The 27,363-nt window shown below is 34.3% G+C and overlaps 1 protein-coding gene across 17 annotated transcripts in view; it reads right to left on the bottom strand.

Moving 5' to 3' along the window:
- LOC125059885 (dystonin) overlaps positions 1 to 27,363 on the bottom strand; it is a 243,672-nt gene that overhangs the window by 91,509 nt on the left and 124,800 nt on the right. For 9 of the 17 annotated variants that reach the window (XM_047664555.1, XM_047664554.1, XM_047664558.1 and 6 more), the window contains 17 exons: positions 13,485 to 13,678; positions 12,672 to 12,757; positions 10,829 to 11,016; positions 10,619 to 10,750; positions 10,040 to 10,209; positions 9,592 to 9,813; positions 9,262 to 9,466; positions 8,891 to 8,995; positions 8,677 to 8,795; positions 7,754 to 7,898; positions 7,055 to 7,078; positions 6,054 to 6,170; positions 5,829 to 5,953; positions 5,156 to 5,384; positions 4,388 to 4,567; positions 2,524 to 2,616; positions 1,520 to 1,694 (listed from right to left, as the gene is read on the bottom strand). In XM_047664555.1, the coding sequence (XP_047520511.1) occupies positions 1,520 to 1,694; positions 2,524 to 2,616; positions 4,388 to 4,567; positions 5,156 to 5,384; positions 5,829 to 5,953; positions 6,054 to 6,170; positions 7,055 to 7,078; positions 7,754 to 7,898; positions 8,677 to 8,795; positions 8,891 to 8,995; positions 9,262 to 9,466; positions 9,592 to 9,813; positions 10,040 to 10,209; positions 10,619 to 10,750; positions 10,829 to 11,016; positions 12,672 to 12,757; positions 13,485 to 13,678 (2,509 nt within the window). The remainder of the gene's footprint in view (positions 1 to 1,519; positions 1,695 to 2,523; positions 2,617 to 4,387; positions 4,568 to 5,155; positions 5,385 to 5,828; positions 5,954 to 6,053; positions 6,171 to 7,054; positions 7,079 to 7,753; positions 7,899 to 8,676; positions 8,796 to 8,890; positions 8,996 to 9,261; positions 9,467 to 9,591; positions 9,814 to 10,039; positions 10,210 to 10,618; positions 10,751 to 10,828; positions 11,017 to 12,671; positions 12,758 to 13,484; positions 13,679 to 27,363) is intronic. The other 8 variants (XM_047664559.1, XM_047664566.1, XM_047664553.1 and 5 more) reach the window with 1 other exon arrangement.

The raw sequence follows: 27,363 nt of genomic DNA, 5'->3' as shown, positions 1-27,363 counted from the left end.
ATATTATTTATGTAAGCTGTAGGAGAACGAAATAAATAATTTTTCATGTATGTATGATCGCATCGGTCACTCCCCTTGAACTTGTGAACAGATCTTAATTGGCTTGATAATTTACTATCGGGACGAACTAAATTTAACTTGTTTAATTGGCATATATATCGTGACACATTGTAAATAATAATAAATTATAGCGTTAAGGCTTTATATCTAGTTCTTGAATATATTGTGACCTATATTTTAAATCTTTACTCAATCAAAATTCAGTTATTTAATAAAATAATTTCTTTCTTTAAAAAATCCCTAAGTATATTTTTTTAAAAACTCAAGTTTATTGTATAGTATCTAATCTGGTTTAAAATAAGACGTAACAAGGATACGAAAAGGAATGCTTAGGTGGTTTGGCCATGAACGGATGATGATGGTGCGATCGGGTTGGGTAGGCCTCGTCGTATAGACCTGGACCACATCCAGGAAGTACTAGGGACAAGTTAAAAGTACCCATAACAAGTATGCAAGGTTGAGTTTGACAACTGGAAGAATACATTTTTATGGGCACCACGGATATTCCCGTTCAATTTTTTCATACAAAAATGATTATAAAATTTAGATTGACTATATACGTCGCCCATAGACACAATTTTAGGCTCATATAGGATGCCAGCTTTTTAAGACCTTGGACTTATTTTTTGACATAATTTTTAACGCGTTAAACAAAAGAGTGTTATTTACTTTGCAATTGTAACAAAAATACACTATACATATATCGTAAAGAGTTTGATTGTTTATTAGGCTCCAAAACTGGACCGATTTTAAAAATTCTTTCAATATTATCCTACATAATTGTTGATGAATGTTTTAGTTTTTTTTTTAATTAGATATAGGTAAAACGTAAAAAATAGAGCAAAGTGATTTACTACAGTTTTATAAAAGACATCAATATCTAACAATACCATATTCCTAACTATTACATATTTAATAAAATTAAACCAGCCATGCGAAGCCGGGACTGATGTTTAGTTTTAGAATAAAGACAGAAGAAAATTGATCTTGTGGAACTCATTAAATAACTTGTAATAAAAGCCTTCAGAACAATTGTGAAATAAATGAAATAATTGTTTGAACCAATTGGTTAATTAATTGTTTTTGGGAATCGTGGTTACGTTAGAAACTTGCTCATGAGAAAAATTCTAAAACATTTTATTTTGTTATTTAATATTGCGCTTGCGTAGCCATGTTTTATGGGGTTTACGTTAAATTCGCCTGTTATGTATATGATTATGTAGATTTACTCACGATATTTTCCTTTACCGTTCGAGCGAATGTTAAATGCGCACATAGAAAGAAAGACCATTGGTGCAAAGCCGGGGATTGAACCTACGACCACAGGGATGAAACACACGCTGAACCCTCTAGGCAAACACTGCTCTATTGGTAACTCAATTACATATTAAATTTTCCTTGGCTTGGATAATGGGAATAAAAAAACAATAATATTTTATCTTTTCTGAATGAGACTTACCTTCAGCCCTCGCTCGTCGTTCAAACTCGTCAAACAAGCGGTTCACTTCATCAATCTCCCGCCTCAGTCTTCTTAACTGGGGATCAGCTGGGTCACCCTCAGCCAACAGCTTCTCGGCGTCTTCGTTTAATGCGCGACGGATTGCTTGACGCTGCTCAGCGCCCATGGCCACGAACTTGGGAGACATTTTAATGTGATTAAAAAAATATATATTTGACTAGTAGACTCGGCCAAGCGTTGCTGTAGCTAAGGTTTTTGTTACACTACATAGTAGTAAACTATTCAAGGGAAACAGTAAGAGATCACCAGTCATGGGGACCTCCATGCTCTTTGGTGGTTATGCCATTAAATTGTAGCTTATGTGAAACGTTAGTACTTTTAACACAGCGCCATCTGTTAGAATTGTGTCAAATAATAAACAAATTATTGCAATAAAATTACATTGCGCGTATACATTGAGATGTAAGCTATCCTATCTTTTAAGTTGGATCAAACTACTCACGGTGTGCAAATTTGATTGATATCGGTTCGGTAGTTTAGGAGTCCATAGCGGACAAACAACGTGACACGTAATTTATATATATTAAGATTGTCAGCTAAAGCTATAGTTCTTTGAATTGATGCAGAAATAAAGCGAGAGCGCAGAACAAGCGATAGAGAGGCAAGATCGATCTAAGTGTTTGGCCTGTGACGCATCTTAAGTTGTTAAAAGCACGATGTTACTTGTAATCAATCCGTATAATTTAAGTTAAAAAAATATTTGAATTGACGAGTGCAAATATATTATGTTCATTTATCTAAAACAATGTAATTTTTAATAAACTCCTATTTATGTACAAAATAATGATAATTAAGTGATAATAATTCAATTCAAAAAAGTATGCAACTTTTCATAAGCGATTTTTAATAAATATTTTTAAAATATTTTTTCATAATTAATAAATCTTAATATATCACTTTCATCGCAAATAAACGATTTATTTTTATTATAATTCTTCACTTACTTGTGGGAAGTCCCATCCTTTAACAACCTTGATGGTCGCGAAGATCATATTCTGTCTCATCCGTAACTGCTTCCTCTGCCATAATTGTATCACCTTTAACACACAGAAAAACAAAATTGAAAACACAAAACATACATTCCTGGATACATACAAACACATGACTGAGTATAGTAGGGAATTTACCGGTTTTTACAATACCAATATCGAAAACGGTATAGCAATCTTTCTTGAATTTGCAAGTAAACATATCGTTTGATAATCGTCAGTGATTTCGTCTGTGGTTTAGGTGGCCTCTTGTTCGCCATAAGTAGTAGAGTTACGGTAATATTGTTAGAAATTCCTTAAAGAATATATTTGGAGATTGTGGACGGTGAGCGGATAGATATTAATCCGCTTATTTAATTAAATTAAAAATGTAAAGAATAATTTACAGCTAAGATATTGCTTATATTCTTCTTAACACACTGAGTTGGATGCTCCTGAGACATGTTACACATAACACTTAAACACTCACTCACATCCTTCCACACACACGCGTATTGGAAACAGTTAGAATTGTGATAGAAAAAAAAATTGTTATGAAATTAACTATAGTTTGTTTTGGAAGAGCTGGGACAAAGTGTTATTGGACACTTTTTTATGTTAAATATCCTTTTTAGTAAACTAGGTTATACTTCAAATTACTTATTAGTCTTAAGTTAAGCGTGTGTGTTCCAAGATGTCTTAGTAAACACAAATGTATTAAAAAAAAAACAATACTGGTCCACACTTGGTACAATATTAATTGTCGGTTTCAATGAATACCGAAGAACAAAATACCGATAGCACTATAATATAAAATATAAACAATATTGAAAGATGCTTAATCGCTCATTTGCACTGAGTCATACTAGGTCAAATAATATTTGTTTAATTGCATTTATATTTGCGTAGATAACACCGTTCTTTTACTTAGTAAAATACAGTACTCAGAAATTAATTTTTCCTGGCCAAGTAGTACTTTAGTCTAAGGTATAAAATTGAGGCGAACGACTCAGTTTTATCCAGTCTAGAATAAGCTTTAATCTTATTTAAGTGGTACTTTCTGGGTTGGTTAAAATACCGAAGTGGAGCATTAAATATAACATTCCTACAATCAGAAGAGTATTTAATTTAAAAAACAAATCAATCTAAAATTGATTTACACTCTTCCGTCGTGTCCAAGCCCGAATGGAAAAAAATCAGGTGAGGTAGTCAGGACGCTGAACTCTTTCTTTATGTATTAGGAGGAAACCGGGCAGAAGGCTCATCTGATGCTAAGTGGCCCTAAAGACCAGAAGGCTCGCGAGTGCGTTGCCGGCCTTATAAGAATTGGTACGCACTTTTCTTGAAGGACCCTAAGTTGAAATGGTTCGGAAGTACTTCAGTGGGCAGCTGGTTCCACATAGTGGTCTCTCAAACTTCTCTAAGAATATATATTAATACTAGCTGACCGGGCAAACGTCGTTTTGCCATGTATATCATGTATAATAAAAAAATAAGGGTTGATCGTAGAGGGGTGAAAGTTAGGGGTTGTATGTATTTTTTAATGCTGTATCATAAAAAAATTAAAACAGAAAAAAATATTTAAGAATAAAAAAAATACATTTAGGGGTGGACTACCCTTAACATTTAGGGGGATGAAAAATAGATGTTGTCCGAGTCTCAGACATACCCAATAAGCACACAAAATTTCATGAGAATCGGTCGAGCCGTTTCGGAGGAGTTCGATTACGCACCCCGTGACAGAAGAATTTTATATATTAGATTCAAATACTTTAATATGACGCGACATTTCGAGTCATATTACAGCCCATTGGAATTATACAACAGAATTGTATCTTACCCTATCATAAGCATTCCTCAGTCGACTGGCAGAATCGATGGCTTCCTGGCACGGAGGTGGAAGAGCCACGACAGCACCAGGCAGTTGTACCTCGGTGCCCGCCCCTCCCAGGCGCACGCGCCAACGGCTTCTGCCGGAGTTGTCCACTACTGTCACAGCGGAACCTTTTTCTATCGCCACCTGTATATATAAGTTAGCATTATTATCACAATTTTTTATTTTAATATATATGCGTATGCGCAATAAAAGTATTTCATGTTTTCAGAAGTTGAGCAGTATTCGAAGTTGTTCAATCGTATTTTTTTTTTGTAAGGATTTGGTCCCCAGCAACCTTTTCTGTTCTCGGACCTCAAGAGATTAGAGAATTCTTGCTGGACAGCTTTTGCGCTGATTAAGAGGTAATCGCCGAAACTGAAGCTAAAGACATATCGTACTATAAAATTGGTATCGTAAATTGACCGCTATAATCGTTGTATCGCTCTCGAAGGCGATATTGAATAATCAAATCATATTTTATAAAATAAAAAAAAGAAATTTTTGTATGTGTTACCCTTCGTAATTTTCAAGAGATTACATCTACTGAAATTTGTTTGTATATTATATCTGATAAGCAATGAATGTAGAGCAATATTATTGTTCTGCAATCGAACCCTAGACATGAAATATATTATAAGTGTTTAACTGTGCCATGAGAGAGACCTTAATTTAACACAATATTTAACAATTAAAATCTTTAATTTTTACCCTTAATTAAAAAAAAATACATACATTAGCATGTTTATAAGCGCAGACGGTTTCGGCTCTCAACGGCCTTGTGATTGGCGCCCGGCGTTGCTTCACAGGTCTGATCTCCTGCGACTCTTCCACCAGACGGGAGACTCCAGCTCCATGCTGGTTCAACTCTTCACGAAGATCCTGCATTCCTTTGAGTAGTCGCTCGCCCTGGTCCAGGGTGAACTCCGATTGAGAGAAGGTTGTGTTAAGGGCTTCTTCGCGTCTGTAATTAAGAAATAAATATAGAAAATGTATATGATAAAAAGTTTTATAATTATTTATTAGCCTACATAGTAATAATAATAATTAAAATGGATAAATAGAAAATCTTAAGTTTGGTCCCTGTGGCAGTATACCTTTAATGGTGGTATTTCCTCGCTGTATTGCGATACTTATTCGTTCAGCGAGAAAAGCACCAGCTCTAGAGTCACCGGTACTATCCACCAGGCGCCAACTTAAATCTTTAATTAGTGCTTATGCACTTGAACCCCACGGCCCAAGTCTCTACTCCATAGGGAACAAAATCGTTGGAAAAAACCCTTAAATTTGAGCCGTTTATTATAAATCGCCTTATTAAACAATTTCCATATGATAAATTCTTGTTTTTCCCTCTTTATTATGTGAACACGCAGACATAAAATAAGAAAAAACACCCTGGACCACATACTTTTGTATCCATTTCTCAGCTTCCTTGACTTGCTCGAAGAAATTGTGATAGTGCGTCGTGTGTTTGAGATGTGTCTCCAAACAGAGAGTGAGTTGCAGTACCCACGCCCATTGGGATTGCATCACCTGTATAACAATAACATTTTATTTTAAAGAACAATTCAAATTCAATACAAATGAAAATATTTTTAAATCAGAAAAAGTTACATATATTTTTCTACTTCACCTGTAAATGAGCTTCGATCGTCTTCATGGCTGGATGGTGCTGTGCTATGAGCGCTTCGCCTCGGTCTATCACATTGCTGAACTGCAGCTCTCTTTTCTCCAAGGATGACATCAGTTGCTGAAGATAGAAATTAGTTAGATGACGTTTTCATACTAAAATCAAGATTCAAATTTAAACGAGAATACAACTTGGACCAAATATTTAGAACTGGTAGACCCGTTCATTATTTAAATTTCAAGACATCTGAAGTCAAATCAATTTCTTTGAAGTTTGTTGGTGTGTTTCCCCAAGGGAGTCGGTACGGAATAAGTTTAAGGAATTAAATATTATGTCACTATCTGGGCAATATATTCTTGAAGCCTTGTACAAAAAAAATTAGCAATTTCAAAACAAATGGTGACTTTCACCAGTATAATACTAGAAACAGAACAAATCTAAGTGTACGACAAACCAGGCTCCAAAAGATAAACCACTCCTCATATGAAAATTCTTTTCGTTTTTACAACAAACTCCTAAGCGAAATCAGAGAATTATTACTGAATAAATTCAAAATCAATAAAGCTTTTTATAAATTTTACGAATATTAAAATGATCCTAATCCTTAGGATTGATTTTCTCCAGTTCAAACAGTGTGTATGACCTTTTTAACAAAAATTGGAGATTAAAAAGAGTGGCGGAGAGTTTCTTGCCACTTCTTCTCGCCCACTCTACGCCCATGACTTGCGAACTGGGAGTAAATGTAAATTTAGAATGAATTCAACATCCTTTCTATGAGAGTAAAGATTGAGACCTGATATACTCGTTGGAATACAGGACTCAATGAATTTCTCTTTAAAATACAAAATTACGAAACATTTATAATGGCTCTTTCAAAATAAGTGGCCAAGTGCGAATCAAAAATAATTAATTCCTTCGACATTGAATTTTATATCTTAGATGTGATTAAATATAGCATAAAGTCTAAGAAATTAATAAAAGAAAATGAAAAGTGAAAAACAAACCTCTCTATCATCTCCGAATGAATGCTTGCGCGGAAAAAAATAAAATATTAAAGAAATAATCGTAACGTAACTTACCCAGCTATATTACAATGAGATGATAATGTACAGGATGAGATGGTATTTGTTATGTCCCCAAATATTATCTCTTATTTAATAACCTAGGTAGTAATAATAATAAAAAATATATAAATCAATGGCGCCACAACCTTTATTCGTCTGGGCCTCATATTTCTGAATATGTTTCATGATCATTTATTATATTACCATATTTATTTATTGTCAGCATGGGTAGATGCTCAAAGATAATCGTATTTTTTTTTTTAATTTCTTCATCAAACATTATTTTAATACACACAAGGCTACTTTTACACTTTAACTGAAAGTTTTACTTTATACAGCTCATACTTTTCCGTCCTCTAACACTCTTAACCCCCTCCTGAGCCCTCTTAAGAATCGGCTGGCGACGCCTTTGACCCAAAACATAAGAGTTTTGACAAATATTATTCACATTTGGACAAGTTAAGGACCATCTATAAGATCAAAGCTTAAAAGATTTGCATATATAAACATAGTTTACAAAAATATCGTTTCTATATTCTTACCTGCTTATCGTAAACATCAAAAGTATGAAAAAAATGAATAGATATGGGAATGACAACGAATGAAACTAACATGCAAATGTGGGTAGTCCAAAATTACCTCATAATAATGCTGAACTGCGGGTAGATTGATGTGTGGGTCTGCCCAGTCGCGGGATAGTTCGACTTGTTCCTTTTCGTTGAGCCAGTTGAGCTCTGCTGTCGCGGATTGGAGGAAGTCTTGGAGGGCGTCCAGGTCTGATATACTGTAATATGATTTTTTAAATAAATGTCAGGAAATCAAGCCAAGTCAAGTCAAAAGTCGTTTATTTATGTAGGTAACACAATGAACACTTATAAACGTCAAAAAAGAAATATACATTAAATGCTTCTAATTTTACATTTACTGCCAGTTTTCCAATCAAGGGCGTAGAACGGAAGAGAATCTGGCAATAAACTCTCCACCACTCTTTTTAATGCTCGTTAATGCTTTAATGCTCAGTTTATCAGGAAATGTAATCGAGTCAGTTGACCGTTGATTTTTAATGTTTCTTTGGTTAATCATTGACATTCCATTTATTACTTTTAAAAATCATAATTTATTTTGTTAATATTTAATTGTTTCATAGTTTGTAATCATTTCTTGACAAATAACCACTTTCCTACTAAGTTAACATATTTCCCGGTAGATGGCGTTTATATATTTGCTGCAATTTGATTTTGATTTTAAACAGCAATCTCTCTATACAACTCAGACCAAATCTAATGGATAATCAACTTGTTCAGATACAAATCTGAAGACTGAAATTTCGTAGGAAATGTCCCTTAGTTATAGGCTAGTGATCAAACCAAGTATTTGTCAGAGTAACCGGTAGATGGCGTTATACAATGTTGTTTATGGCTAACAGATGGCGCTTTTGCAAATATATTTTTAATATTTTTGTTTAGTTTTTAATGCAAGTTAAATAAACATATGACTTGAATCTGGCATAAAGTAAAAACTATTGCCATAATATATATATATATATAAAAAAAACATATTACCGTTTAGTGCTGGTGGAAAGCAAGTCAGCATACAACTTCTGTAACTGACTGAGATGTTGGTTGTATAGGTTCAGTTCTTCACCGCTAAAGTTCGCTCTGTTGTGTACGCACTGTTCTACCTGAAATATAAAAACATAATGTTACAAGAAATTACTTTTTAAATATAGCTAATATTTATCCATTATATATATTATATCATGTAAATTCTGCATACCTTAGAATGGAACTGGTCGATTTGTTTATGTTCGCGTTGGTGTTTGTCCAACTCGTGGTGTACGCTTGGCAGGTCAGAGCCGTATTCGGATTCGTGAAGGTTTTTCTGTAAATAACAAAATTTAGGCATCAATTCAATTACTATTGAAAAAAATTGTATCAAATCACAACGTCTGCGTAGAATATTTTTATAATTTGTTTACAGCGCCCCTAGTGGTTAAGTGCAGAACTAACGTCATACATGTGTTTTACGTAATTATTAGTGTTTATTACTTGTCAAACTTTTGACAGAGCCTGAGGAATCAGAAAAACCTCTTCGTTCACTTTTTGCGTCAAAACAGTAAAATTATCCTCATTAAAAAAATCACTTACCAATCGTTCCTTACACCACTTAGTAGCATCATGCAATTGCTGGAATCTGGGATCGGTATCATGCACCCTGGTCTCCAGGACCGTGCGGGTCTCCCTTCGTACTGTGGTCTGCTGTACCGGCATTCGCACTGTTGATAATCTTGGTACCAATCGCCCCGTGAACGATTGACGTGCGTTTATCCATCTGTCGTGGACTTGTTGGACTCTGAAAGATTACCACAATTTAATCTTAAAGGCAGAACGCACAAAACTGTATAGTGTATACCCTTTTGCTGTGTGTAACTTCCCATTAGTTTTCTACCCGTTTGCCCATTATATGGGAAAACTCACCGTCTTTGCAACTCGCTGGCCTGAGGATACCGTCCCTCCCTCAACGCCTGCGAATCCTGGAACATCTCTTGAATGGTGTGTTCCATAGTCCTCAACTCCTGTTCGATCTGTTCTGCCGCCATTTTGGCTTCTGCTGGATGAACCCCTCTTTCAACTCGACGGATCTCACTTTCGATGTGTCTTTCAACGTTGTCCAGACCGGATTCAGTTTGTTTTATATCCCTGGAAATTGAAAATCTTTAGTCTACGTTTTTATATTTTATACATTATTTTTAAATAAATTATTTACAATAGTTAATAAACGGGTGTACGGAATTGAAATTTAACTTTAATTTTAGCATAGAAATGTTAAAAAGCATTGATTTTGAGATTTGGAACAATAAAATATGTTAAAATCTTGTCTCCCAAAGGCGGGTGGGTTACGGAACTTCTCACTAGATGACAGTACCTGTGTAATTTCTCAGCTAGCCGCTGCAGCCTCTCGAGTCTTCTTATTTCGTCTGCCAAGTCGCGATCTCTTTCCTGCTGCGCCATCATGAGGCGAGACCACGCCTGCTCCAAAGCATCTGGTCGTAGACTAGGCTCTATTTCTATTTCGCCGACGGTTTCGAAATATTTCTGAAAAAATAATTTCTTTTTAAGCATATTTTTGTACTGATAAGCGTTAGTAATTGGTTCTAATGTTACCATCCAGTAGGTCTGCATAGATAATACATCTCCCGTTACGTAAGTCTGGTGACCATACTGCGCAGAAGTGGAAAAAAATGTAGGAGAGGAGTAGCAGGAGTCGTGGCATATCAAATAATTGTTATATACTTTTCAATGACTGAGCTAGCGGACTGAGTCCGAAAAGTTGAATGAAGTAATAGATAAAACTAAATTGAGAATAAATATTTTATAGAGGGCGGTTGCGTGGGTGTTTTTGCACATGCGCAGAAATCACCTAGTCACCTAGATGACCTAGATGAAGGCACACCCTGAATATAAAGAGAATTACCAATAAATAATAGATTATAAAACTTCTCACCTCTAATTCCCTGTATTGATGGAATAGTTTTTGTTTGTCCCTCTGTCGGAGCGGCACCTCCTCGTTGCGGAAACGCGTGCTCTCACTTAGCAGCTTCTTCATCTCGATCAAAGTAGACGGGAAAGCACGGTCCTGTAATTGAATGGTTTTATATGAAATGTGATTATAGAAATTAGACCTCATTACTATGCATCTAAGGTTGATATTCACCTGCATGAGGGAGCATTTCTCGTGCAGCCAGGCGCGATGTTGCGCGGCATTTTCAGTATACGCTGCGGCTCTTCGCTGGGACTCAGCGTCGAAGAGTGGGTGAACCGCTGGTGGTTCTGGGAAGGTCTCGTATAACGAGGAGATGTAGGTGATGAGGGACTTCTCGTCTGGTTCGTGTGTGTCGACATCTGGAACATAAGACGTAAGTTAGTCTCTGATAGAAAAATTTACAGCATATTAAAATATTGGACTTCATCAGGCCTCAAAGGATAGCCAAAACGATGACCTACTTTCGTAAGATACGACGCAAATCCTATGATGCAACAAATTTGAGATAAACAACAAAAAAGACAAATCTACCCACCGTTGAACACTGAAGCTTTATTGTAAATGTCGTAGTAAATACGTACAGTGACGAAAAACCGTCTCAATACCTTCAGAGAACCCTTAGAAGCTCCACGTCACCTAACTCCTGTTGTTCCTCTGGATCCCGGACAGAAAAGGACTTAATACGACAATGTCTAAATGGCATGCGCTGCCCCAACCCCAGATTGCAACAGGTCGATAAATATGGAGCAAGTGCGGCGCAGGTTGCATACAGGTTTTGAGCTATGGTTCACGCATTACCAGGGACTAGGACTCAGTGACGTCAATAGGTATGTTATAGTTCAGATGTTGACCTTTGTTCGATGGCTAAATGTATGAATCTTAATTTAAACTATTAATTTAACATCTCACGTTGTTTTAATAACACTTTAAGTTCATATCCGAAAACAAAAGTCTTCGGCCATATGCCATTAACATCTCACACTAATAACAGAAGAATAGAACATCAACGACAGGATAAAACAAAGAACCTTTCCACCAAAGGGATCACCATCTCTTAGAGATTTAAGCCGCGTGTCCGTTACGGTTTAGACGAGAATCCGACTTAGCGCAAAGTCTCGACTCTGAGTCCTTTTATTTATTAAATCAGACTTCGTTACATGTATAAAAAACACATAATACATAAAAATTATAAGGGATGCAACGGGCGGCCTAATCGCTGACAAGCGATCTCTTCCAGACAACCCGAGTAAGGAAAAATAAATAAATATGATGGGTACAGTGCAAGAAAAAATTATAATAAAACAAACTAAATAGATAATATCACGGATTCATGAATGGCGATGCAATACAAACTCAAACTCAAAACTCAAACTACTTACTACTTCTACAAAACTATGACACATATGAACATAGTAATAAAAGTTATACACAAGGGCAAAGGCCTAGCGTAAATAATTGACAGGCAAGACAATAAGATATTGCAATTTCACGTTCACTTCTGATCCTTAACATTTAGAAGCGCGTGAGTCAAGCCCCGACTAGCTATTCTTAGATCGTGTGGGATTTATACACCGAAATATATATTGAGTCTAACAAAGAATTATTTTTTAATATAAAATAAAATCCAATGTGTATTGGCAGAAGAATATTCTATCCTTATTGTGTTCTTAAAATAGAAAATGTTCAGTCTCCTGAGAAATTGTTGTACGAAAATATCTAATGTTAAATTGTATAACAGACAGATTTAGCCTAGTAGTTTTTTTTTATATAATAGGGGGGCAAACAAGCCTATGGGTCACCCATGAAGGGCAATCATCGCCCATGGACACAGATAAGCGGGGAATCAAACCTATGATAGTGCGTTTGCACCCCGGACGGATTTTTCATGTACGTAATTATCATTTACTTCGTACATGTGGATTTGTAAAGAAACAACGACCTGTGTCAAGCACAAGAGTCAGATTGCCCATGAGGCGTTGTAGCGCCATTTATTATTACATTTTCTATATATTACCTTCGGGGTCTAGCAATCTGGTCACTCCGTACTCCTTTTCGACCACGTGGAAAGCTGTCTCCAAGCGCTCACGAACCTGCCGCGATCTGCAATTAATATAAAATCTTAAATCTTAAGACGACCTTCATTAACATTTAAAGCACATCTAGCTTCGGATCTTTTGTTAATACTTCATGAAACTTGTCGAGCTAAAAAAATATTTTAGAATTTTTCTGAGGAGATCAAAATCCGAGGTGCGTTGTTGGTGGGATGGTGTTGCCAAGGACCTCGAAACAACGAAATAGATTGCGATGGCAAAGCCCCACAAGAGCTTGTACAGCCATTGATGATAATAGATTTATAAAAAACACACCTGCTGCAATATTAATTGCGATAACTTAATGTCTGATTTAAGGCAGCCTATAGAAATTTGTTAATTCTGAAGTTTAAGCTTTACTATGATTTAAAAATGTACTTAGAAAATATTAATGAATAGCAAAATATTTTCTGCAAGTTTTATAAAAATCATTTCAAGTTGAATTTTTCATAGTTTCATAATATTTGTACAAGCCAAGGCTGTACTTTTTGCTAACTCAGGCTTTTTTAGTTTTATAAGGGTGGAGTATAGCCACCTTAGGCACTATCTTCAACGGTTACATTGCATTCATTCGTTACATAGCAATTAACATATCATTATTTCGCTTATATTCTTTTGTTGTACGCGAGTGGTTAATATAGAGTAAAAAAATATAGATATTTAAAGCACCCCGATGACCCAGGAACGGTATTTAAACTAGACTATATAGGTACACATTACTGAAACATGAATGCTACCTGATATTACGCCAGTCAATCAGATCGGGGCGGTTCCTGTGTATCAGCGCATTGAAGGCCAGTCCATCTCGCCACGAGGACGTGAAGTCTGATACTCTGACTCCAGGGTACTTGGCTGTTGAGCGACGGGCCCAGCTTAGCAGGGCTTCCCGGGCTGTTACGTTGGGTTCTTGGCCAACCACTATGTCAGATATCTGAAACAAGAGATATATCATTATTAATTAATTATACTCATCAAACCAACTCATATGGTTTCAATGCAATAGCATTTAGTTGGATAACTGTAACATATATAAGTTTAAGATAGATATAATATTATATATAAGGGGCCGATCAAGTATAACGTAAGCAGATTTACTCCCCCCTCTTAATTTATCTCCCCCCCTTCATATTAATAGTAGATACATAAACGTATTATTTTTTTGTAAGAGTCCTCGAAAATGCATTTCGTTTTCAAGTATAGACAATGTGTAAAAAAGTAAATCATTATTGTAGACGTAATCACCAAATAAAAAAATCATAGACCCCACCTCCCCCTATAGTGCTTACGTAATAATTGAACGTTAATTATAAAATGATTATTTTTTTCTCTGTTTGCTGTTTGAATGTTTAATTTAATATATATGTACTGTGGTGCAGCTTTTTACGTCTGGTTATTATGCAATTCAAAATCCAACCGGTATTCTATAAAAACCGGATATCAAAAGGAGCCAGGCTATTTAAGGTCCATAACAGATAACGCCCAGTGGCTAAAAAGCCCACTAATAAATTCAATTGTCAAGTGGTTGAGTGTAAATTAAGCTAAAAGCATAGTTGCATGAATAATATTTAAATACTTGTGTATTTACACAGACGGTATTATCTTAATACATATATATAAATTACGTGTCACGTTGTTTGTCCGTTATGGACTCCTAAACTACCGAACCGATTTCAATCGAATTTGCACACCGTGTGCAGTTTGATCTAACTTAAAAGATAGGATAGCTTACATCTCAATTTGAACCCGCAATATTATTTTATTGCAAAATATTTGTTTTTTATTTGATAGTCACAATTCTAACAGATGGCGCTGTGTTGAAAGTATCAAGGTTTCAAATAAGCTACAATTTAATGGCATTACCACCAAAAAAGCATGGTACATACCCCATGACTGGTGTTCTACTATGTAATATAACTTAAACCTTTGCCACAGCAAGGCTTGGCCGGTCTGCTAGTAATAATATATAATAAAGTAAATGATTCCAATTAATCGATTATCAAAAAACCAGACGTAAATTAACCGCTCTCTCTTTCGAACCGTAAAACAAAATAACCGTAACGCAAAAACAATGTGAAAACGATGATCAATTTCCACTGCTTCATGTTTTTAGGTTAACAGGTTTAGAAGGCATTATTAAAAACGATTCGTTCGAACGTTATATTTGCGATCACTTCTTACTTTAGATAAGCTGAAAAATCTTAAGTGATGCGTAGGAGTGAAGGATTCTGGACTGAACTGGTTGTTAGGCTATAAAAGTACGGCACGCGGTGGTCGCTTCTTCGGGTATATCATAAAATAATAGTGTGGTTAATTTCATATAATCTAATTTGTTTTTTTTAGTAACATTATTTGTTATTTACTAACTGTAATATTCAATATTTTTTTCCAATCTACTCCCTCTGCCGTAGTGTCTATATTTTTTTAATAAAATACATGCATAAAGTAAAAACATATACTCATTTGAGTCGCGCGTGTCGATACGCCCGATTATTATTTACAATACTCATGTTAGCCGGGGCGCAATTTTTTGCGAGACCTGTTCTGGGCACGGTCTGTGCTATGTGATCCTGTAGGCCGTTACGGTCTACTGTCATCTGTGTTTTTGCTCCAGGTCATGCCCGTTCAATGATATTATTTAAGGCACCAAATATATGACACCATTCTTTAAAGTTAGAATGATACATTTGCGAGTCTATTTCTGTGATTTTTGACGACTCATTGGTCTAGTGGTTAGTACCCCTGACTGCGAATCCATGGGTCCCGGGTTCGGCGAACATCGATGTGATGAGCATTTGGTGTTGTTCTTAGGTCTTGGGTGTTTAAATATGTATTTATATGTATATCTATCTATAATATGTATGTATATCCGTTGCCTAGTACCCATAACACAAGCTTCACCAGCTTAGCATGGGACTAGGTCAATTGGTGTGAATTGTCAAAAAAAAAAAAATATAGTAGAACACCAGCACACTATGGAATCTGGCTAGCATGTATGAATTATATGTATAGCATTAATTAACGACAAATTTTGAAGAAGACAAAATGTAGACACATTTAAACAAATCCTGTTAAAAACTTCATGTTCAATCAAGCGATAACAAATCAAGTTCACTCGTCGTGATTTGCATTTCGCATAACAATCTTTAAAATTCGTGTCGAATATTTTCTCCAACATTAACGCATATAAAATTTAAATGTGTTTTTAGTTGGTGATACTTCTATACTGTAATAAAGATAATTTCTATTTCGGTACATTGACATAAGTAACTTAAAATACTGGACTGATTTCAAAAATTCCAACATTAGAATTAGCTACATTATCCCTAAGTAACATAATCAAAGAAATAATAAAATAAATATAGAATTTATATTCTGTATCTGTTTCATGATCATTTATCAATGTAATAGGCAAGTAAGTGATCAGCCTCCTGTGCCTGACACACGCCGTCGACTTTTTGGCTAAGGTTTTCGTTCACCGTTTGTGCGAATGTTAAATGCGCAAATAGAAATAAACTCGTTTAGTCCAGCCGGGGATTGAATCTACGACCTCAGGTATGAGAGTCGCACGCTGAAGCCACTAGACCAACACTCTACTCCCTGAGTAACATATGTAAAATGTATTACTTAAATATTTACAAAATAAACGCAGAACAAGGCACAGCTTTTAATAATTAAATAATAATGAAATCATTGAACGTGATAACTTTTATTATCTTTCAATGTTTTATTTTCAAATATAATAATCTACCTAAAATAAAGTTAGTACTAAACTATTAAATAAAATTAAATCCATCGTATTACAGTATTTTAATTCCATCATCTTTCTATCTTTTTGCGCCCCTATCAGTACATACAGATCAATGTTAAAAACCAGTTAATTAAAAATGTTAGACGCCTAACTTAAACCGATTTCAACTTGAACACAACTTGGAATGACACTTCCTTACGCTCAAAGGTCAATTGTCATTATGACATGTTCGTATATGAAATACCAAGAGTGTGTCATGTCCTGTCTCACTGGCGATGCTCCAGATGCAAGAATAGCCGCGGTATGAGGAAGTAGGCTCAGTACAGACAAATACACTCCAACGTATAGCTTAAACAATTACTAGGCAACGCTTTTGGACATCTTTAGTTATGTTTGAGAAAAGTTATCTTGTATGCAGATTTGTAATTTTACGAAAATCCTTTAAAACTCTCTCTACTCAACGAAGCTAATACGTACTAAATTATAGTTAAATCTAAATCTTCTCTGACGTTTAAAACTGAATAAATACTTAACGATCATATCTTAATAAAGAGTTAATAGTAGCAATTTGAACCATTATAGAAACATCAATCATTCCCACCATTACGGCTAACACAGCGTCATCTCTCCTTTATTACGAAGAATGACATCAATGTATTACTGTTTTATATTATATCACTGTATATATTAAATTATAAAGAGTGGCGGGGGGAATAGGAATCTAAAAACACTTGAAATATGTTTCGATTCAACCCAATTCAATCGTGAGGAAATCGGCTTGCTTTAGACCCAAAAGTCGACAGCGTGTGTCAGGCACAGGAGGCTATTAGATTGACAAAATTTGTTAGTTAATCAGTTAGTTACATGCAATATATAAAATTAATTTTAATAATTATTAAAACAAAATAATGAAACAAATTAAATTCATTTATGATCAGGTAAGTTAATATAAATTGACAATATTTTATTTTACTACTAGCTGGCCTGGCGATCATCGTACCGCCTAACAGTCGATTCTTTATTTTTTTTAAATACTTATTCTGCTATTCGGAACACCGGTCTAGCTAGTAAGATAAAAATAAGAAAGTTGATAATACAACAAATACATTATGTCAAAAAATAAAAATTTACCTTCCCGGAACCCCTCCACTAACACTTAAACTTTATGATATGGTATTAAAGTTCAAATTGCCTTTAAATATTATAACGAATATTTTGTATGGGAATATAGAAAAGTGTTGTTTTTAGACTTTTTCACTCAATTTTTTTTAATTTTTCTCTCCGTAAGAACCATCCTCGTACTTCAAGAAATATTATAAAAAAAGAATCAAACAAATCGGTCTAGCCGTTTTAATGTTATGTCGTGACAACGGAAAACGGGTTTCATTTTTATATATATAGATTTATGAATTTATATTAATAGGCTACAAAACTCCAGGATGTATGAAATTCTTTCACCATCAGAACTTTTTATCTCTGATGAACAAAAGCTATAGAATATTTGCAAAAAAGATAGGGTCCTGCATGAAATCACGATAGTGAAAACCCAAGGTTTGAAAAACTTATAAAAATTCCTATATCGCGTAGGCTTTGGAAACTATTGACAATAGAGCAAAGTGATGTACTGCAGTTTTGTAGAAGACATTAATATCTACAAAAAAAATCCGCGATACCAGATGTGAAACAAAAAAATCTTTTTGCATTATTTTTTTTACTGAGACACGCTTTAGGCTATAGAATATCATAGTAATTAGTAGAATTGCATATACCATATAGTTTAATAATCTATAGATAATGAAAACAAAGCTTTCTACAGCGTTAATAAGAATCAAAACTTAACCAGTTAGTTACCAACTATAATCCGATAAAAAACATAATTTAAAATATCTTGAGAAATTAATCTAACAATGATAATAATTGACCACTATTAAACTGTATTAGAAACTCAAGCTGTTACAATTCAATACCAAATCCAACCGCGATAGATAAAAGATATGGTCATGCTTCAAGAGAACACCAACTTAGCGATACACTTGTGGGAACGCAACAAGTGAACAAAATACATGTAAACTGTATAGTTGTGACTGCATCAATAAAATTGTTAGTAAAAAACGTTATGGAATATGGAACGGACATAGCCTTTTGTTGTTTTTTGTGCTTAGAAGTTTGCGAAAGGATGTTTTCATGAGTGATGAAGCTAAAATATGGATAATCTAAATACAATTTAGGGTATCTAATCTCTAAGTGAAACAGTGATTAATAGGTTTTTTATGTAACGGGCAAATGGGCAGCAGGCTCATTTGATGTTAAGTGATACAAACCCATAGACACATACATTGCAAGGCTCGCAAGTGCGTTGCCGGCCTTTTACTCTCCTTTCTTTAAATTGAACTACACTAACATTAACACTATAAATTTTAGTGTAACGAAATCAATAATTTTTGGAATTGAAATTGACTTAGAAAAGAATCTTCTGCGTATCACATGATGGTTTTAATTCTAGATTCGTAAAAGATATTTTTTGTAAATTCAGACCATTACCGGAGATCTCTCGGTATGGTACCGGCCACGGCGCCAGATCAGTTATTTAGACCAACGCGCGAAGCACGCGGTAACATTTTTTACGGTGCATCGCACTGCGACATCAATTCACATTTCTCTAATCCAAGTAAGGTGTGGCTCTATATACTATGTTAAATTATATATAAAATCAATATATCTGATTGAATTCATTTTGTCTATAGTGTTGTTTATCTAAATGACAAAATCAATTAATTCATTACTAATATCAAAAAGTTTTAGAGTTAACTCGCGATTCCATATAAAATACCCTATTATTTCTTTCTTATCTTTCTGACCAGTGTTGTCTTGCCTTGCCTTTGCCTAGTGGCTTCAGCGTGCGACACTCATCCCTGAGGTCGTAGGTTAGATCCCCGGCTGTGCACTAACGGACTTTCTATGTCACATTTAATATTCGCTCGAACGGATATCAAAGATAGGCAGAAATATAGTACTAATATCTTAGGACAGGAATATTTTTTTCTTCTTGTTCTATTCATCTATCTACGTAAAATAATTGTAGTAGGTCGCCCCAAGAATAGCTTTGCAGCCCAAGTTTAACCACTAATCTATAGATTTCTAACTTTGTTGCTAGGATTTAAATTTGATTGACACCATATAGCACAGTGTGACCAGCGATATAGATAATGCAGTCTGTGGTAGAGGTGGTTATTTAAAGTGTGGGTGGGTGATCTTACGACTTAGGCATTCGTGATGTCATCCTGTGTTAAGTTTAAGTTATAACTCCGCTGTCACTTAGTAAATTCTTTTTCTATATAAAGCCGTATAAAACGCGGCCAGTGTTATCTTTGTTAAACTTTTAAAAATATTATTATTATTTGGATACAAAAATCTAAATGAGATCACTTATAGAATTTCTACATATTATAGTTTTTCCACCTAATAAAGCTCGTTTTAAAATACATAAACGCTAATTAAACCTCATAAAACGTGAGAGCAGATCGCAGATACACTGGGAACATGCTTTATTGTAGCCTTATAGCGTCTAATAAGAAAGCATATTAACAAAGTCATTTATACTGTTGGACAATGGTTAGACATTCTTTACGGAAATAATTAAGTCCGTAACAATTATGATCTCAAAATAAAATGATTGATTGATAGAAATAGATATTTATAAAAATCACTCTTTCATTTTATGTTGGAATGCAACTCTATGTTTTGGCCCCACAAGAAAAATAAACTTTTAAATGGAGCGAGTTCAGAATAAATTAATGAGATACATTTATATGAGGTTGTATGGAGTGTACCCATTTTACCCAGCTTTGTTTGTCTTGGGCATGGTAGGATACAACAAGTTAGAGGTAAGTAGGGACTTATCACATTATATTTTTCAAGTCCTTAGATATGGAAAATGTAAGAGACACTGGGGCTACGAGTGTTAAATAATCAGAATCGGCTTGGTAAGAGGACGCAATTGCTTGCTTTGCGAGCGCGTACAAATTTACTCAGGAAAGCACCATTTACGCGTGTCTTGCGCACCCTGAATATTATTTCACATGAAAATACTCACACTGGCTGTATTGCATTATTAATAATTAGTTTTAAAAGGTTTAGTTTTATATCATATACTTAGTTTAATTTTAAAATATATCAATAAGTTTTCTATTGTATTAGTATTAAGTTACTGAAAGAATAGAAAATAAGGAAATAAACTTATCAATTTCTTAATACGCAAAAGAATAAATTTGACACTCAAATGAATTCGAGATTTAGTAATGTAAAATCGATTTAGTAATGTATACTTAAAGCTTTTCGATTAAACTTCAAGCATAGAAAAACACTTATTACACTTATGCCTAGCAGATGAGCTAATGTCTAAATGAATTCAAAGGAATGACCTCTGAACAATCAATATACGACCTCTCCAAACATGACATCACAATGATGACATCACTCGGATTAGTTAAAACAATATTTACAGAATATTGACTTGTTTTGGTTTTGGTCGAACTCTGTCCGTGCAACAATAGTTTTCTTAAGAGCGTATTTTTAAGAATTATAACTTTACAACATAAATACATAGTGTCAAAAAGTACTGCAGTAAACATCTAGAAGCAACTGGCATGTACAAAAATGGACGACGGAGGAATTTTAGAACAGACATTTCTATGTCTACCTCATTACGGGGTTACGGGATAACATCACATATTTGTAAAGAAATGAATAAAGTTTATTATTTCCATACCCTTGCTACAGAAACTTATGGTTTAAAATAAGATTTTTTAGCTTTTACCAATTAAAGAAAATATATTTTTTATTCGTGATATACTACAAATCTTTCCTTTTAATAACAGTATCGTTGTTAAATAAATGAGGCGAAATCTGAATTCTGTGAAAGATACAAGTTTGCCCTTTCTCACTGAGATAAAATCATAAGCTACATATATGGTTAAGTCGAGGTAATAAAGTGAACATTACGGTGCATGCGCAGTATTTACTTCTAAGAAATGTTATACCGGGCTCATGACTACTGAAATGTTGCTGACTGTTAGAAGTCACTTGACACTGGCAATACTATAAATAAGCAAAGTTTAGAAAAATAAATCATTGGTTTTTTTGTAAAAAACTCAAGAGAAAATAAAAAACGCCTAAAATGCAATGATGACCACCTAATGGAAGATGAAATATCTTATATATTGATTGAAACTTGAGGGACTACATTGACGACACTTCCGAGCTTAACGAGCTTTCATGTATACCTACTAGCTTTCTGTTTTTGTATTTATTTATTAAAGTTCACCACATCATATAAAATTTTATATCTACAGTATGTTATAAGCTATCTTTTCTAAAATATATGACAATTATGGAAATAAAGATTACAAGAAATAAAAATGCTAATCACATTTTTTAGATTTGACTTATTGTTAAGCAATAAAAAAAACTAGTAATTATAAAAAAAATAAATAGATAATTCGTCTCAAGACAATCAACAAGCACAGTTTAACACTTTGCAACCGGTCACAGGTGACTGGTAAGGCAGGAGACCCCGAGGCCGATTCCCGATTAGCTGGACCGACCAAGTCAAGATCCTTACACGCATTAGCACCACCACACCAACACCTTACACAGCCGCTAAGGCTTGCTGAAGATACGAGGAATGGAGGAAGATATGCAACACCAATACGTCTGTCAGAAATAAAGAATGCGACTAACGAAGAAGGCAGATTATAAATTATAGAAAGAAACAGACGCTATATAAAGCACACCAAACTATTATCGGTACGTTATTACCGATGAACAACTTCGTACTCTCGCTTGGCTGACCATTGACCCCAGGTCAGCCATGTGTGACTGGAATCATAATGTTTCCGCATTTCCTCGGAATCGAGAGCTCTACACCTGACCGCGTATGAAAGCAAAGGGCGCTAATTGAGAAAGTCAGAGATCACTTAACACTTGTCACTGATGACTTAATCCACTTTCCTATAATTAACAACCCGAGATGTTTTATTTTTACTATTTTTTATTTCGTAATTCTACTATTGAGTGACGTGGAACTGTTTCTACGTAATCGAATTTGGCACAACGAGTATACCTACGCTATGTTCAAAGAGGTAAACTAAACTTTTGTATAGAGAAGTATCTCTTAGTGTAGTACAGTCTTTGACAAGACCAGGCTCAATATATCATCGTGAATAATATTTTATACTAAAATATACGCGGATATCAACCGCATCACAAGGTATGTACTAAAATAAATAAAAATCTATAAACACTTTCTAGCAATTTTCAACTTAATATCGAAACTAATCACGCATGTTGAGTTAGTCAACTGCGAATACTGCACGCATGGATGCGCAGGCGCACCTGTTATGTATCCTGTGCACACCATATGGATCTTCCACTTCCGACTTTAGAACTTATTTACGAGAGCGTTTCCGTTACACCATAAATTTAAGAACTAACATTCGTAAAAATTATTTTTAACAATATGAAAAAAATATCTTTTACCTATATGAAAATAATAAACTCTACAAATTTAAAATACGGCTGCTTTCTGCTTTTCTAACATATTGACATTGGGTATAACAGCTTGCAGTTAGGAACGCTATTAGAAGAGAGTTCAGGACCCGGTCAGAAAAAGAACCAAGAAGCAATGATTAATTTTTCTGGCCATAATAACTTATATGTACACTGCATCTCCGTGATGTCTGCTTTCAATTTCTGATGAAACAATTTATAACGAGATTTGTCACCCCTATAACCTACTATAGTTGTTGAAACTCATTTCTAAATACTGTACAGACATTATCCATCTAATACCACATAAAATAAAACTCAGACCACAAAACCATCCACCGAATAAATTGATTCTCGTCTGGCACGAACAAATAAATCGCGACATAACGGTATCAGACACAATATAGATTTGGTAACGGACTATTCAGTTACCACGACTAGAGAAATGGCTTTTAATAAAATGATATTTCAAGATACAAATATTATTCATAGTTGAAAAAAAACTACTACTGCTTCCTTATTAAAATCTGCTACTGCGGTTATTTTTTTTTAATTTGTTTTAATTTTCTATTCATATTTTTTATTATACATAGGAACCCTACATGGTAGCATATCAGGCACGCGATCAGGCATCTGTGACTGAGGAGCTAGGCGGCAGGGGAGTGTCAGAAACTCCTCTTTTCTAAAAAGGGACTTTATTTGTTCACCCGCCAGGCCCGGGCGACCACTACTCCGGATATATCCTCACGATATTATTGTTACTATGTAGGTTAAGCATATTGTAAAAACTGTATATTTGTGTGTTGGAAATAAATCGCTTTACCTACTAACTACCAAATATACTCTCTTTTTGATATAATCATAAATTTTGTAGAAAAATTTTCATTCTTCATTTAATTGAGGTAATCCCTGGCATTTATTAGACATAGACATAACATTATTATATATATATAATAACATATTAGGTACTAAAGAAACACACAAAAAATTATGTAAAGAAAAAAATTAATAAGATACATTTTAAGTGTGAATGTGTTGTGGTTGTAACTGGAACTGGCTCAACATTATGCTGTGGAGCAGACATGTTCCAGAGCGCTGGTCATTCTGCCAGAGACCACAACAGACCCTTTTAAAAGAGAATCCTTTAAAACATTGGGTCGAAAAAACAGAAGCAGGTAGCGAATAGACAAAGGAAGCCATAGATAGATATTTGTACACGGCTAGAGCTTTACCCGTGAAGGGGTTCCGATCAACGGTACTGAAGGAAGCTAGGATATTACGATAAGAAGAAAAAAAATGTATATTACAAATCTAAGCTGTATGTAATACTATAACTACATTTGTAATGATTGGAAATTAAAAAAGTTTTTTATTTATATTTTTTTTACCTACTTTCAATAGTCTTTCCTTGCATAGCTGCTCCAATTGAAAGCTCTATGTTTAAGTTCTTTAACTGTATGTCTCAAGGAAACAAAAGGTTCACCAGACCAGATATCCGCACTTTGTGATTTGTGAGATAGCGGTCATACCTTGAATTTTGAAATCATTAAATATTGCAACACTTGACTTTCGGTCAACTAAACATTTATATGTTTCATAATTACACTGAGAAATAATTTTTACTATTACATAATAACAGGCATAATTCTAGAACAATTTAAAATAATTCAAAACAATACACAATACATATTGTTTCTACTAGAATAAAATGAAAATAAATCAGTGGCGCTACAACATTTATAGATCTGGGCCTTAGATTTCTGTATCTGTTTAATGATCGATTGTTAATCTTATAGGCAAGCAGATCAGCCTCCTGTGGCTGTATCTTCTTCGACTATACAGACACCTTCATAAAACTTACAGATCACGATATGAAAATAGATGATGAGCGAGGAATACAGTAATGAACGTTGCGTTCTTCACGAGTCAAAGTTCAAATCTGAAATAAACCACGGCAATAACTCAAACGGTTAACGATATCGCTGTAAAACGAATGTATTTGATTCTATTCTAAATACATTTAACGTTTAACTTAGATCTTGGTGAATAGAAAAAATATCTTTGACACTATGTATGTATGTTATGAAATGCTCATGAAAGTTACGCGTTTAGTTAATTAGCCATATGTCACGTTAACTTACGTTTGGTGTTATATATATATAACTGATCGTAATTTCTACAAGTCGTTATTTCGTACTTTACATTTTACATTTAAAAGGCTGTTAAACGAGACTTCTTTTCAAATTTCACCCATAAACCGACATAAATATTATATTTATTAATTTAAATAAATGACATATTACTTTTTTTTTTTAAAGACAATTCACACCAATTGACCTAGTCCCACGCTAAGCTGGTGAAGCTTGTGTTATGGGTACTAGGCAACGGATATACATACATATTATAGATAGATAGAAATATAAATATATATTTGAACACCCAAGACCTAAGCACAACACCAAATGCTCATCACATCGATGTTGGTCTCAGCCGGGGATCGAACCTGGGACCCATGGATACGCAGTCAGGGGTACTAACCACTAGACCGAATGAGTCGTCAACATTTCATTTCTCTAGACTAGTGTTTCTCAACGTGGGGCCCACGCCACAGGGGCGGCAATTCATTTCTCAACGCCGATTCATTTCTGTTTATTTACATGAAAATAATTTTATCAGAATCGTGTAAAGTAAAAACTAAAAGTGCATGCTTAAAATTAATATAGATGCACATTTACGCCATCAATGACGTTGTAATTAACATCTTATGCATTGCAGATGGCCGCCGCATATCTTACGCTCGATTGAAAACTAATTACTACTGTTTAAGTGAAACTTGATTTATCACGTTTGGATTACATTTATTCGTCATATAGTCTGTTTGCATTATATGAGTTATTAAATAAAATAAATAATTAGATATTTATACACGATTTTCTGATAAAATACTTAGTAACTTAATAAGAAAGCCTTAAACGTTATTTAACTGATTTGTTATAAATCATTCCGCAACGCATTTATATATGTATTTTGTATGTATCTAAATTTAAGGTTAAAATTCCTTTCATGAAATAGGCTTATCCCGTAGAAAGAAGGCTCTATATATCCTTACATATACTGGGATATATATGTAACTACATGCACTTCAATATAAGATTAAACAAAATCTGAGTTATTCAGAAGTACTTTGAAAAACAAATTTCAAAGTACCAGGAGAACATACTGCAAGAGGATGCTGCCATTATTTATCTACAAGTACTAAAACAAATGTCTTTTGTTTTTGTTAACGATTTGTCACCTTCAGAGATACAATAAGTATGACTCGTATTTAAAGGACATTGTTGAAAGATATATTTAATTCATTCTCAATATATTATCTTTGCATAATTTGAAAATGAATACACGTCCTACATTGTATGGAAATATGTTTGTTAGGTTTCCAATCTATGTTTTTATACACTAAAACGTGACAAATCTTATATATATGCATCTTAAATTCATCTCGTCGAGTAGTTCATTGATCTTCGGAGTCGTTTTTGGAGTGATGCCTTAGATGGTGTCGGTTTAGAAATAAATAACGATTTTTTTTGAGTCGAACAGACTTTAATATATGATCGCAGAATTCGCAAAAGCGACATTGAACGCTTTGTATTACAATTTAAAAAGTATGTACATTTAAGTTGTAAATAATAAACAAATCTTTTTTTAATGTTTTTTTTTTTAATAATTGGTAAGAGGTAATTAATTCAGCGTGCGACTCTCATCTCTGAGGTCATATATTCGATCCCCGGCTGTGCACCCAATGGATTTGCTATATGCGCATTTAACAGTAGCTCGAACGGTAAAGGAAAACATCGTGAGGAAACCGACTTGCCTTACCCAAAAAGTCCACGGCGTGTGTTAGGCACAAGAGGCTGATCAGCTACTTGCCTATTAGATTGGAATTATCATGAAACAATCTGAGACCTATACCTAAAAAGGTTTTAGAGCCACTGGTTTATTTATTTTAATTTAAATATTTAGCAATAGCTTATGTTTCCTTGCGAACGAAGCTTAAAAAGCAAATTTCTATACAGAAGATGTTAAAACTTAGACAACGGTGATATCAGTTAGTAATAAAAATTAAATGAATGACAGCTAAGTCGTCAACTATAAAATGAATGACGTCATTCGGTCAAAGACGCTCATCATTTGCATAAAAATATTGCTTTGGCTTCATAAGTGGTTTGGGGTTCCTAGATATTAGCTGACTACAGCTAAAATATTATAAAGAATATTTTTAAGAATCACGAGGAGAATCTATCTATAATCATATATTAAAACTA

This window comes from Pieris napi, chromosome 20, assembly GCF_905475465.1.
Source record: "Pieris napi chromosome 20, ilPieNapi1.2, whole genome shotgun sequence".
Lineage (NCBI taxonomy): Eukaryota > Metazoa > Arthropoda > Insecta > Lepidoptera > Pieridae > Pieris > Pieris napi.
This window is presented reverse-complemented; position numbering and strand designations above follow the sequence as displayed.